This window comes from Trachymyrmex cornetzi, unplaced genomic scaffold (assembly GCF_001594075.2).
Source record: "Trachymyrmex cornetzi isolate Tcor2-1 unplaced genomic scaffold, Tcor1.1 scaffold319, whole genome shotgun sequence".
Classification (NCBI taxonomy): Eukaryota; Metazoa; Arthropoda; class Insecta; order Hymenoptera; family Formicidae; genus Trachymyrmex; species Trachymyrmex cornetzi.
In genome coordinates this window covers 129600-144339 of record NW_017297887.1, presented here as the reverse complement: position 1 = coordinate 144339, position 14740 = coordinate 129600, and the positions used below count along the sequence as shown (strand labels likewise).

At 35.1% G+C, this 14740-nt stretch overlaps 2 protein-coding genes across 3 annotated transcripts; one reads left to right on the top strand and one right to left on the bottom strand.

Moving 5' to 3' along the window:
- Positions 1 to 218: 218 nt before the first annotated feature.
- Positions 219 to 2848, bottom strand: LOC108762718 (tRNA methyltransferase 10 homolog A). Its single transcript, XM_018509846.1, has 6 exons — positions 2637 to 2848; positions 1734 to 2043; positions 1112 to 1258; positions 945 to 1050; positions 578 to 748; positions 219 to 481 (listed from the first exon to the last, which is right to left on the bottom strand). Exons 1-6 carry the CDS (start codon positions 2774 to 2776, stop codon positions 342 to 344), a joined length of 1014 nt encoding a protein of 337 aa, XP_018365348.1. The 5' UTR covers positions 2777 to 2848; the 3' UTR covers positions 219 to 341.
- A 973-nt stretch (positions 2849 to 3821) lies between these two features.
- Nrk (Neurospecific receptor kinase) lies at positions 3822 to 9866 on the top strand. 2 transcript variants are annotated; one of them, XM_018509844.1, is made up of 8 exons: positions 3822 to 3959; positions 4066 to 4256; positions 4771 to 5032; positions 5281 to 5523; positions 6520 to 6704; positions 8036 to 8684; positions 9073 to 9439; positions 9804 to 9866. In XM_018509844.1, the coding sequence occupies exons 1-7, from the start codon at positions 3896 to 3898 to the stop codon at positions 9435 to 9437; spliced, it is 1959 nt and encodes a 652-aa protein (XP_018365346.1). In that variant the 5' UTR covers positions 3822 to 3895; the 3' UTR covers positions 9438 to 9439; positions 9804 to 9866. The 2 variants fall into 2 exon arrangements, with proteins under 2 accessions (XP_018365346.1, XP_018365345.1); XM_018509843.1 differs by lacking the exon at positions 9804 to 9866 and having other exon boundaries at positions 9073 to 9569.
- The last annotated feature ends 4874 nt before the right edge of the window (positions 9867 to 14740 follow it).

Sequence of the window (14740 nt, the reverse complement as noted above, 5' to 3'; positions counted from 1 at the left end):
TACAATAAAATAGATTCTCTTTGATTTCTGCAGTATTCGCGAAATAGCAAAAAGGACTAACGTCAAAATAAAATAAAATTTTTTTTAATATTAACATTATATTTACACGTAAAAAATCTGATTTGATTAAATCTAAATCTTTTATACTTTCATTTCTTATGTACGCATAAATATTGTGTACATATTTTTATATTAAAAATTTTTTTATTTTCCCCTTTTGCACGTCGCGAATTCTTCTTAAATATTTTGTTTGCGTTTTTTATACTAATCACCATTCGGCATTCGTGGTTCTACGTTATGCAGGAACTCTCATTTAAGATTTCTTTCGAATCTACTTTGCATTAAGATTTGATATCGCTCTCCTTAACGTCTTTTATAACCGTCAATGCATTATTTACAGTAATCGACACTGCATTATTTACATCAACCGGCATTGTGTTATTTACATCAGCAACTTTTGAATCAACTAGCACTGTATTATCTATATCAGCCGGTTCTGCATTATTTACATGATTTACATCAACCGGCATTGTATTATTTACATCAACAGGCTTTGAATCAACTGATACTGTATTACCTATATCAGCCGGCACGGCATTATTTACATCAACAGGTTTCGAATCTTGTGATTCGTCCTCTTTGGATTGCACAGAAATTATCGGACGGGCGTTCTTCCTCTCCGGTAACACCTTTAAAAATGCTTTTTGCCAGGTATCACCCTCCGAGATTCTCAACAGTATTTCAAAAACTGGAAAAGTTTAATCATTTCTTGAAAATGTAAACTTCAATACATGACTCACTTATTGTTAAAATTTGATTAGTATATAGTAGAATGTATATTTAGATTCTTAACTTCTCTCATTCATTATCAAAATAAGATTGGAGATGCTCACAGAAATCAACAATAATACAAAGCTTTAGAAATCATAATTCATAATGCTTACCATGATCAATAGTCAACACTTTTCTTGCTTTCATCTGTAGGAATTTATCTAATGGCAATCGGCCGTGTTTGACGCCCGCCTCTCTCGCCATTTTATGACACATGCCCTACAATTTAGACTTTTGATAGAAATTCTCAAAAAGGGATGATTAACCAATAAAATCTCACCTTATGTGCATTGTGATCAACAAGACCACCTATAACGTACACGCAATCGTGTTCTAGACAATCTATCACGTTATTTGATTCGCTTGTGAGATATATGATCTTATCTTTAGGATAAACGTTTTTATACGGCTCCGTATGAAAGCTCACCTATAATTTAACAAAATTTAACAGTTAATTTAATAATTTAAAAAAAGACTTCCGCGTTTAAAATGAAAAACGTTTATACCAGGTAAAGTTTACTATAAAATGTGCGAGGTCCTTTAATGAATAGTAATCCAATGTAATTTAATCCAGTGTAATCCAATAAAATTTAATAGACAATTTTATAATTTGATAGAAGGATGTTAAAAAGGAGTCAGTTTTTGTCCAATGATTAACAAATTTGTACAAACATGATGTATTTATCAAATTTTAATGTTCCCCAAATGCTACGAACTTTTTAATAATTTTATTGTATCTAGGAGAACAAAATCTGTAAGAAATACTGTTTCTTTTACTCTTACACCTTTTTAGAAAAAATTAACCCTGTTTTAACAACTTCCTTTAATGAACAGATGTTTATAATGTCAATTTTAATTTAAACTAAAAGTGAGAGGAAGTTGACTTATATGCAATCACATACATCCCAATGCTTATATCCATTGTGCTTCTCCATGCTGGTTCGTGATTTGCCAGTAAAACTGGTGAGGGAAAATTGCATGGGTGCCATAGCTCTTCTATTCAAAGTATAGCACCTTAGTATCTGTTTCGTTAGTTTAGCGATATCCTTATCGATCATTAACTCATCGAATGACAAGTCGATGGTTACCGTGAGCGTACAAGCACTCTCAGCCATGGTGCTTTTCTTTAAGAACTTTCTGGATGGACCTAGGCTTAAGTTATTTGCACGTGCAAACGCACGTTTCTCTCTAGCTTTAATCCTCTCTCGTAATCTGCATTGACAACATACAATTAGAAACTAATACAAAAATTGGTAGAAAAGACTGCGTAAATAAATTTCCTTCCGTATAAATGAAAATTCATATAAAAATCAGTGAGGAACTGCATATTAAATCTTTCTTGCAAATTATTACAAGTTAACATAAAGATTGTGAAAATCATATATACGTATAGGGTGATACAATTTGAAACATGATATTCTGAACAAAATAAAATAATCCAATTTTTGAGATGTTCAAGTTTGATAACTCAGGGGATCAATTGTAGATCTTGAAACAAAGTAAAAGTTAAAAAGTGGACAAATTTATAGGTCAGTTACGTATCTTGAAATGATGTGAAGATTACAAAAGTGAATATATTCACTGGATGTTGGCCAATGAATAGAAAAAAATTTAACTTTGACAATTGGATACAAATTTTATGTTGTTCAGAATTGAACCGTTTTTGAAATTGTACTATTTTACTCTACAGATTTGATAAATAAGGAGATTTATTCTAGGCGCCTTGGGGTAAAATGACGCGATGGGATCATCGCAATTTACAGATTTTCGTACGTTGCTGCCGCGTGACATCAGGAGTTCCTAACCTCTTCTCGTTTTTTCGTTCCAACCACTTCTTCTCCCTCAGCAATCTTTTCAATTGACGCTTGCTCATATTCGTCGGTGGCTCGGATAATTTATCCGCGATCGTAACCGCGTTATTCTCCGTAGAATTTACGTCATCCATATCGTAAAATTATTAATTTTTCCCGGCATGAACCACGTGAATCGTGCTCAATCTGTTTTCTGTTTATCAGCTTCTTTTTTCGAATTTCTCATAAGAGCGGTCTGTTCTTCCCAGAATTGCGAGAAAATTTCAAGCAATGCGAACAGACCTATATACAGGGTATCTGAAATCAGGGTGTTTGTTACCCCTGAAAAGATGTAAATAACTAATCCAGAGAGAACTCTCTGACTAATCATTTCAATGGTTTTAAGAAATTAAAGCAGTAAATTGTTGACTGCACAAGTCGTTAAACCTTTGAGGTTTTCAAATCCTGCTTTTTTTTTAACATGGTCCAATAAAATCAGGTTTCAAAGGGGTTAACAAAACTGGAAGCCCGGAAAAAATATTTCATATACGTAATTATATATAATAATATAAAATTATATAAAATAATATATAATTATAAAAAATTGACATATTTTATACACAATTATATATAGTGTAATTATATACAAAATATGTCGATATGTAACATTTTTTCGCGGAAGATCAGATTGTTCGAAATTTTTTATGGCAAACTAAATAAATGTACGAAAGTGAAGTTTTCAGCGTTATTTGTACAACACATAAAGAAATATATTGAAGCTGAGGAGGATCTTCCAGAATCCAAGTGATTACCGAAAGCTGTACGGATAATTCTAGACACCCTGTATATTCCTAAGCGCGATAGGTGGTAGCTCCGTCGTAACCTCTACCGAACAGATCGGGAGTTTACCGCCATGATCTGACTCGCTGATCGGCGCCGTCGAGATTCGAGGTATCAATACTGAAGTATTATCGAGTTTCGTATGCGCGATTGTTCACGTTGCTCGGAATGGCATAATCGTTGCCCGAGGAAGACGGCCGTCGCCGTATTCGAGAGTTCCATTGATCGATCAGGATGGCTCGATGTTAACCGTTAAGCGAACCTAAGAGGGGACCGTGTATCAACGTCGTTTCTTTTATCAAACATGTGAGCTTCTGGATTCCCATTGCGACGTCACGCATATATACACGGAGAAAAAGATATCTGCATATACATATATATATAAATAAATATATGTGTATATATATGTATGTATATATAGATGACTGTAAATAATGGTGTTTTGGGTCATCATTTATTCACTGGCGATATTCCTACATTTCGGTTCCCTACAAGCAAGTACGTATGCCCACGTTGCTCTAATAGTTGTTTATAATCAATGTAACAAATGTAAGTGTTTGTAAACTTATTTGATATTCCTTAATTTTCCTCTGTCTTCTATCAGAACCGGAGTCGCAAGGTTACTGCGCTCCATACAGCGGCAAGATATGCAAGAAATATCTTAGTGGAATTGGAAAGGTGTGGTTTAACGACTCCAATGATAATCCTGGAGGATGGCTTAACGAGAAGATCACAGCGAACCTCTGGGAAGAGCTGATAGGAACTCTTCTGGAGCCATGTCGTTCAGCAGCAGAGGTGTGATGACCCAAAGTTTTAAAAACAATATAATTTTATCAATATCGGAGTTGAGGAAGCCTAAACCAAATAACTACCTACTTATCAAATATTTGTAAAATTACTTTTAAAAAAACTTATGTCCATATTCATAGTCAGACCTTGTACTTAAGACTTCCTTAAATTTGTCTTTAGATGCTCAGTAGCCAATGAAATAATTCATAGAGCATCTAAAGATAAATTTAAGTAAGCCTTAAATATATAAGGCCTGACTATGAATATAGACATTAGTCTGACACATATTTTGAGAAAAGTTTAAGATAGTTTTAGTTAGATAACTTTAAGAAAGGCGAGGAACTGATGAAAAATGTTTTTATCATTAATAATAAATTACTCTCATTTTATTAAGTAAACATCTATAAGACTAAAGGAAGTCTACAAGAGTTAATTATGTTGTTCCTTGATGTGTGATATCTCTGAAATTAATCTCTTATTGTAGTGGAATAATTTTATCATTCTTTTATTTTTTATGCAGAAAATGCTCTGCATGTATGCGTTTCCACTGTGCCACGAATCCACTGGCCTGCCTCTTTGCTACGAAGACTGCATGGCTGTACGCCAGCAGTTCTGCTTCAACGACTGGGCGATCATCGAGGACAACAAGCAGAGAGACATTTACATTCGCTCACGTGGGCACTTTGTGTTACCAGAGTGCGAGAGTTTGCCCAAAGTGAACAAGGAGACGCCTACCTGTTCACACGTACACTTGACCGATATGGACGAGGAAATCGTCACTTGTGAGTTATCGTATTTAAATAATACTAAAGACATTGACTGCGTTCAGCCAAGAAAGCAACTTTCCAACTGTTGTAAAATTCTATAATACGATTAGTTCTTGCTTTTGGTTCCTTATGAACCTAAATGTATAAAACAATCATATTGAAGAATTTTCAAACAGTTGCAAAGCTGCTTTCTCTGCTGAATGCAATTATTGTAATTGAATTATGAAGTATATTAATTGGGTAACGTTGACCGACTTTTCTAGACGATTGCATCAGAGGTAACGGTAGATTCTACATGGGGAAGGTAAACAAGACTAAATATGGTCTAGATTGCCAGTCGTGGAGCGCACAGATACCACACAGTCACGATAAACCACCTGACGTCTTCCCGCAGATTCGCCATGGTGAAAATTATTGTAGAAACGCAGGTGGCGACGAGCCGATGCCGTGGTGTTTCACAACCGATCCCTTAACACGCTGGCAACATTGCGATATTCCTCTATGTGGTAGGTACAATTAAAATATACTAAGGCTGGTATTCATAGTCGGTTTTTATTTCAAGACCATTTTAAGTAATGTCTTAAGGGGATGCTAAACCGATTACCCAACTCAATCAAGGTCGATAGTACAGACTCTTTTAATTCCAAATTCGATAATAGTGGTGACATCTTTGATTTAGTTTTTACATTATATTATATAATATATATCATTCTGTCTTACTCAAACGCATACGTCTGTTCTTACTAACATATGCCAGCACCATCTATCGCAAGACCGCGCAACTACTGCTACGCGAATTTCGGCTCTGTTGACAGTCCCAGTCTCCGCAAAGCATCTGTATACACGTATTTCCTATTCGGTGGGAATATATCTTTTCTAGACTTTCAATCTTAGTTCTACAAATTCGGTATCGTTCGTTTCAATAATGTGATGTTTGCTGCCCACTTATTTTCAAGATATGGACTCTAAAACTCTTATATCAAGCAAATATATATTGAGGTGACAGCTGTGCGAGTCAAAAATAAGTAAATTTTATAATTTTTTTTCGATTTTCTCATAAAATCCAGTGTAGCAAACATCCTCTGTGTGCGTACTATAATTTAAGTAATAATACTTTTGCAATCCGTACATCCAATACGGAGAAATCCCACCGAATAGGAATGTGGTAAAACAGGGGGGCTTTAGCATCGCCTGAAGGCGCTAATGCGGCTCTCTTGGTTCGTGACACCTCAAAACAGAACTTAAAACGGTCTCGAATACAAGAACTGACTATAAATACCAGCCTAAGAATTTCTAGTTATAATATATATATAATTTGTATTAATAATTTCTTTTCTCTTGCGTTATATAATTGAAACATTCATATCAAACTTTTCATTCACTCGCATCATTATTTATGAAATGTATTTTGTATGAATATCTTTAATTAGAATTTTTTTTGTTTCAACATGATACATATTACATGGTTGATTTCGTATAATAATTTTTCAATATTTTTTTAGATAATGTTACAACTAAAGTGGAAATCGAACCAAAAAATAAAATGATGGACACCTTATTTAATAACACACTGATACTCATACTGTCAGCGTTGGGCTTTGTAATTGTAGCTGGAGCGCTATTGTCTATCCTGCTGAGTCAAAGACTGCACAAACGCCACCGAGGCTATAATCCGACTGATAATCAAGTACTGTTCATCAAATATTAATTATAAAATGTAACTATAAGGAAAAAGAAAGAAGTAACGTTAACTCAAACGTTCCTTCTAAAATTATATGTATGTTATTGTAATTTAAATAATAATCTACATTTATTAGATACAAAATGATATATGTATATATAAAAATTTGGATAATTATTTAAACAATATCTTTATTTTAGACCATATATGTGAGAAACACAATCAATACTAGAAATTAAAAAATGCCTATTACGGTCGAAGCTGGATCTTCGTTGCTTATAATTCAATCTTGAATTACTAGTATATACTATATATGTACTTGCATATATACCATATTATAGTCTTTTTCAAACTGCGCGCCGAATTATTTTTCCGGACTAAATAAACGCAATTAAAACTACTCTAGCAATCGCGAAATAAATTGACAAGCAATTAATAATTTGATGCTACCATCAAGCATCATATATTATAAAGATGTTAATATGTTTCCTTATTGTATCGATTATTGCGAATAATATTACTAAGGCCTCGGTGGTCTAATGGTTTAGAACGCTCATATGGAATACAAGAGATCCGGGTTCAAGTCCCGGCCGAGGTAATATTTTTCGCAATAAATTTATTAATAGTTTTAACATATTAACATCTTTATAACATATAATGCTTGATCGTAGCATCAAATTATTAATTGCTTGTCAATTTATTTCGCGATTGCTAGAGTAGTTTTAATTGCGTTTATTTAGTCGGGAAAAATAATTCGGCCCGCAGTTTGTGTGTGTGTGTGTGTGTGTGTGTGTGTGCGTGCGTGCGTGCGCGTGCGCGTGCGTGCGCGTGCGTGTGTGTGTGTGTGTGTGTGTGTGTGTGAAAAAGACTACAATATGGTATGTATGCAAATACATAGTATATATTAGTAATTCAAGATTGAATTATTTAAGCAATGAAGATTCAGCTTCGACCGTAATAGGCGTTTTTAAATTTCTAGTAATAATTATTTAAATTACAATATTGTTCGCAATATTAATATATTGATAATCTAATTTAAAGTATTTATCGTATTGTGTACTCTTTCCAATAAAGATGAAAAGATAGTCTCTTTTTATAAAATTATCAAAAAGAAACTCTTCTCAAAAACAATTTGATATAAGCTTAATCGAGATTCCTTTGCATATACAATAATTTAAAAAAAATTCTTCATATAAAATTAATTGTTCTAAAGTTATGTTATCAAATATATCTTCATATTTACTTTATTCGTATTTACGCCTAGATTATCTTGCAACAGCTATTTTAATTCTTTTTTCAACTTATGATTTTCAAAAACATTTACTCGCTCTTCGCAGGACGTAAACATCGATTTGGACAAGCTGCCGAATAACGAGGCGTATCACAAGACGAGCGCGCAGCTAAATCCCAAATTGGAGAAATTAGAGTTCCCACGGAATAATATCATTTACGTGCGGGATTTGGGTCAGGGCGCCTTCGGCCGCGTGTTCCAGGCGAAGGCGCCGGGGCTAGTCCCAGGCGAGGAATTCACAAATGTCGCTGTGAAGATGTTAAAAGAGGAAGCGTCAGACGACTTGTTGCGGGATTTCGAGCGAGAGGCTTGCCTCCTTGCCGAGTTTGATCATCCGAATATCGTAAAGTTGCTAGGAGTTTGCGCGCTTGGACGGCCGATGTGCCTGCTGTTCGAGTATATGGGTCGTGGCGATCTCAACGAGTTCTTGCGTTCCTGTTCGCCCAGCAATTACGTCATCCGCGTGCCCAGCGTGGACGACAGCGGTACGACAGCGGGTGAGCCCTCGCGGCTCTCGCACATGGATTTGATCAACATCGCACTACAAGTGGCATCCGGGATGGTCTACCTGTCCGACCGGAAATTTGTTCATCGCGACCTGGCAACGCGCAATTGCCTAATAAATGACCAGATGATCGTCAAGATCGCTGACTTCGGGCTGTCGCAAAAGATATATCTGCAGGATTATTATAAAGGTTTTTTTCTTATTTTTATTGTTTGGAGTGTATTTACAGAGTTTGTTGCAGAGAACGATACAGTTGTATTAAATACAAGTAAAATGCTAATATGAGCAACAACATACGGAGCTTATATTTAACTTCCGCACTGAAAAGGACTCCAGACTCGAAACGTTTGCAATTAGCTTCGTTGGTACATTTCAGTTGTTTGTAAATTGTATCTTATCACCTCATAAATATATTATTTATAAGGCGATCAACAACCTCGAAGGCTCATATTGATATTTTATTTATGTTTGATTTATTCTTGGAGTCATACAAAATTATTTTTACTTTTATATTAATTTAATGTTGTACTTTTTACGAAAATTTGTCATCATATTACTTGTAATTCTTAATAATGCAGGGGACGAGCAGGATGCTATCCCCGTCAGATGGATGCCGCTGGAAAGTATACTGTACAACAAATACACCGTTGAGTCAGACGTGTGGGCGTTCGCCGTGTGTCTCTGGGAGATCTTCAGCTTCGCACTGCAGCCGTACTACGGGATGACGCATGAGGAGGTAGTCAAGTACATCAAGGAGGGCGAAGTGCTGCGCTGTCCGGACAATACGCCACAGTCGATCTACGATCTGATGAAGCTCTGCTGGAACAGGCGGCCATCCGACCGGCCTACCTTCCGTACGATTTATCAGACTCTCGACGGAATCAAGCAGGACCTGGAGGCAGAATGCAAGTCGGACAGCGTTCCGCTACGTATCCGCGTATGAATGTAATAATAATGATAATAATCGATATTTCTCTTAAAGGGGCGCATAGCGTGAAATTTGTACAAGTTAAGAAGAGAAGGGAGATTAATTTTTTTTTTCATTTCTATGAAAAAAACTTATTCCCATCTTGGATTTAAATCTTCACAAAAAATTATTTCTTTTTTCATTGTGTAAGCATTTAGATATGTATATATATACACACACACATAACATCACATGAAATTAATAGGCGGAATTAAACATTTATATTTATTTGTAACCAAAGTATTTTTGTTCTCTTGGATCAGACAAATTTCACTCTGCGCGACGATCAAGAGTAAGACACGTCACTTTGTGTGTACTTACTACTTACTCTTCGATTTCCAGCTAAATAACTTTGTATTGTGTATCATGAGTGTGATGTGGATTGCCTACCTTCTTAGTTGGATCCGCCTCGATACTGAATAAGTCACGAGAAGTGAGAAAAGGACCAATGTATAAAACGGGGGCGCGATATTACACAATGTATGTAACTTTTTCTTCTGTTTCTTCAGAAATGGACGTCCCTGTCGGGATACAATGTTGCAAATTTACTTTTCTGGATCTCTTCTAACGCGAATATCGCATTAGGTCGAGGAGATTGTCACGCTTATTTTTATTTACTGTTTAATTAGCTTCAGATTATTCCCAATTAGGACTGCTACTTTTCCAATTTTCGAGTATTATTGTCCCTTTTTAATTTATAAAAATCAAAGTATATAATATTTATTAGGAAGATTTTTGAGAGCGTTTGCGAATCGTATTATATTTATTATTAGACGTGATCTCTGTTTTATGAATGGTTTCCTCTCATTATTTTTTAACATTGCCCTATAATTTTGAAATAACGCAGAAACGTAGCGGTCCTAAGGGCTGCCGCACATAAAATTCCATAACAGTATACGTAAGGTGTAAACTTAAGCCGATGAATCAATCAGGATACTGCTTTAGATTACGTAATCTAAAGCAGTGCCCTGATTGGCTCATCGGCTTAAGTTTACGTCTTACGGTCACTGTTATGGAATTTTGTGTGCGGCAGCCCTAATTACCGCGTCCGAATTCAGGCAACGCTTTTTTGCGAGTAAAAGCACTGTCGAGTCTGTACAAATAGTATAAAAACGGTGTGACTATAAAAGCGCATTTAGCGAACGTTATACTTAGAGGCTCCTTGATTGTTAGACGTGTGTTAGGTTGTTAGTACATTTGCTGTACCAAAAAAGGGGGAGAAAAAGGCATAAATAATATCTATATTTAATGTGCTGAGATTAACGAGAAGAGAATTATGAGGAATGTTAAGTGAATCATTGAATGAATGTACACTACAGAATTGTTGTAAATTAAGTAAGAAAAAAGGCGCGTCGCGATAGTCTCTACCGATAGACTTACCGCGGATTCGCATAATTTTAAATTACATACAGCGTTTGCGTCACGTGTAATTTTGTTTGAATGAGCTATTGTTTAATGTCTAAATATACTTCGCGAAAAGATACAAAGGAGTGGATCTAGCGCGTATACAAGAAAATATCCTGCAAAAAGAGCTAATTTAATTGTATCTTATTTAGTAGCTCGCGATCTTCGATTTGTTGACTGCCTTGTTAGAAAGATAATTCGCCGTTTTGTTCGACCTGCTGTGATTTTTAGCGAAACGCACTGACTGAATAGCCGCCTGATTACTGCCGCGATTACATTCCAGGAAGCGTTTATTGTTAAGCAGCGAGGAATTGTTCATATCACACGTTGCAAGTGTCGTGTACAACGAACGTTCCTTTTCTCTTTTTTGAAGTATTTTTTATTTAGCGTGTAAGAGTATATAGACTGCGCGTAATAAGTAACTCTTCGTTCGCGTCGTTTTTATTTTCGCGAGTAATGTTAACGCCGTTATCCGACTGATCGTCGTAAACGAGAGAAAATACGATATGCTTACCAGTGATGAAGTTAAGATTGTCATCGCAACTTCTTTTCACGATACCACATCATCGCGCCGAGGACAAAATCAAAGAGTTCATTTTCCAGAATATCTTGGATTCGTATCTTCGCAGACTACGCATTACAAAACTCGTTGTAGCTTCTTTTTCTCCGAAGAAGACACCAAGATGTTCTAGAGATGAACTCTTCGATTGATGATATCTTCCACACATATACACACATCACACATACAAACAAGCCTTTTTATATTGTATATTTGTATTCTCTGTGTAAGTAGTGCCGTATGCGGATGTACAGAATTTTCACAAGAAAAGGAAGAGAATACTTTAAAACAAGCAAATGGATAAATATTGACATTTTCGATTATCGGATAGGATCTTCAATAATCTTTGTAAATTTTATACATTTCACTTTTATATATTTTTGAAGTATCAATTACTATTTCAAATCACAATTTTACATTTCGAAACTAAGAGAGAGAGAGAGAGAGAGAGAGAGAGAGAGAGAGAGAGTGTGTGTAATGTATTATTAAATTGATGATCAATTTGGATCGAAAGTGTCAAGCAAGACAGTCATCTAGAAAATAGAAAGGAATTAAGTTCGATCTTGAGTTGAGCTGCTTTTTATTATAATGTTAACTTTCATTAACTTTATTTTGTAGTGTTAATTTTTTATCAATGGAACATAGAATTATTTGAACAATCATATTATCGGGCTTTTTGAAATTTACTAATAAGCTGTAATTTCTTTATTTAATTTTGAATGGAAGACTCCATCGATATCTTGATCATGAATTCGTTTTGTATCGTTTTCTTAGTTTATAACAATCGTAAAAAAAAAAGTGAACAAATGCCTTTCGAACGACCCAATACATTTTTTGAAATGTGTACGCTTTTTCTGTGAAAATCCTGAATCATCTTATCGGTGTAATAGGCGCGTGTGCGTCCGCGACCAAGAAAATTTACTGCCTCTATACAGAGGTGTTCAAAAAAGCTCTATTCATCATTTATATGATAGATAGTACACATCATATTGGCAATAAGAATCTCATTTTAGACCGTACATATGAGAACACAATCAATACGAACTAGAAATTAAATGCCCAAGGCTTAAACGGTCAAAGCTGGATCTTTAATGCTTAAATAATTTAATGTGAATTATATATATATATATATATATACAGAGTGTCTCAAAAAATGTGACTGAAACACAGTGGGGACATAGATTGGATCAAGGGGAACAAAACAGTTTTGTACCATTTTGCAGTTGACGCAATATTTAACGAGATATTAACGTTTAAAGACCGACGGTAGGCCGTCCTGCCGGCAGCAGTACATGATCAGTAGGCTGGTCGGACGCTCGTATTCGCCTATCTTTAAACGTTAATATCTCGTTAAATATTGCGTCAACTGCAAAATGGTACAAAACTGTTTTGTTCCCCTTGATCCAATCTATGTTCCCACTGTGTTTCAGTCACATTTTTTGAGACACCCTGTATATGCTATATTTGTACATATAGCGGTGAGTATTATTCAATCATATTTGTCGCGAATTTTTAATCAATTTAATCATTGCTTTACTTCGAAACATTTCGAATATTATTCGAAGATGTACACTCTTATTAAATGTCTTGATAGGTCTTGAAAGCCTTGATAGATCTTGAAAGTCTTGATAATTCTCGATTTCTTCGATTAAAAAAAATTTGTTTGAATGGAAGAAATTAGAATTTGAATACGATTAAAAAAAAGTTTGGTAAATATCTAGATCAGGGGACCTCCCCCCCCCCAATGACCTTGACCTTGACATATGTTGTCAGTCGGCCTTGACATATGTTGACATATGTTGTGAGAGTCGTGCGCCCTTGAAGCAAGGGGGAGGGGGGGTGAAAGTCGTACGCCCCTGAAGCAGGAGACAGGGGGGGTGAGAGTCGAAGGTAAGAGTCGTGCGCCCCTAAAACGAATTGATAAATTCTTTGATATCATGAGTGCAATATATCCACTAGATGTAAATATTGATTAAAATTCTTAATTCAGATGTATGTACTATGAGTATTCTTTATTTTAAAATTTAAATACTAAAACTTGTTGAAGGTCACTCAGGATCATGACCTTGACAACATATGTCAAGGTTAAGGTCATTGGGAGAGGTCCCCTACAGTGCATGACTATCAAACATATTTTAAAGCAGAGAATTCTCGTGTTATATATCTGAACTTTTTTTGTTTATAATTTTTTAACGAATAACGGGCGACGGCTAAAACTTATTGAAGGTCACTCAGGGTCATGACCTTGACAACATATGTCATTGGAGAGGGGGGGGGGTCCCCTGATCTAGATATTTACCAAAAGTTTCTTTGACGTATTATAATTATTTATATTTATTTAATATTTTTTACTCTTTAAAATTAAACTAAAATTACTCTCTAAAATTTTATTCTCTTTAAAATTTATTAAAACATTCAGAACTTTTCAAGACATTCAAGACTTCAAAACATTCAAAATCTTCAAGAGATTTTTAAGATTGTACAATTTCAAATCGTATTCGAATTAATTCGAATTTTTCATGATATATTCGAACTAATTCAAAGCATCTTGATACCCATCATTATATACATGCATATATGTACCATATTTGTAGTCATTCGAACTGCGCGCCGAATTGGTTTTCCGGACTTATAAATGCAATTAAATTATTGTAATAATATCATAAATTAAATTAAATTGACAAGCAATTTTTTTATATCATATTGATAAAACAAACCTTGTTAAACGTAGGTCGAAAACTCAGTCGTTTGTACATCTCGCAAATAGTTGAATCTTCGACCTATGTTAAGGTCTTTTTACCGAATATGGTGTATACTATCTAGCACATAAATGCTGAAAGTATTTTTTAACGCTCTGTACATACATATACTGATTGGGTTCGTACATTAACGTTGCCGATATTGACACAGCAAGCCTCATTCTTCGACGTGAATATACGGCAACCCGACGACTGTAACGTATAACTCGTGCGAATTCTTCCAACAGATAATCGATGTAACGATTTTTGTAAATATCGATAATGTGTCTCTATCACGAGTCTCTATACCGCTGACAATACCGTTTGTATACCTATATTTCTACTGTATTACATAGTAACAGTTGTCTACTGTTCCGATCGCTCTTTCCGTTGTAGACTCTAATTGTGTCATGCTGAAATCCAATAATCGGTCTAATTGTACCACGAACGCCTCGAGGGAAAGTATGAAACTCTATCCCGATGTGTGCAATCTTGGCAAGAAATAAACAACCAATTTCGTATTATTTCGGATTACTTTTTCTATACTCTCCGTCTTTTGTGTTGCATATAAGATATAT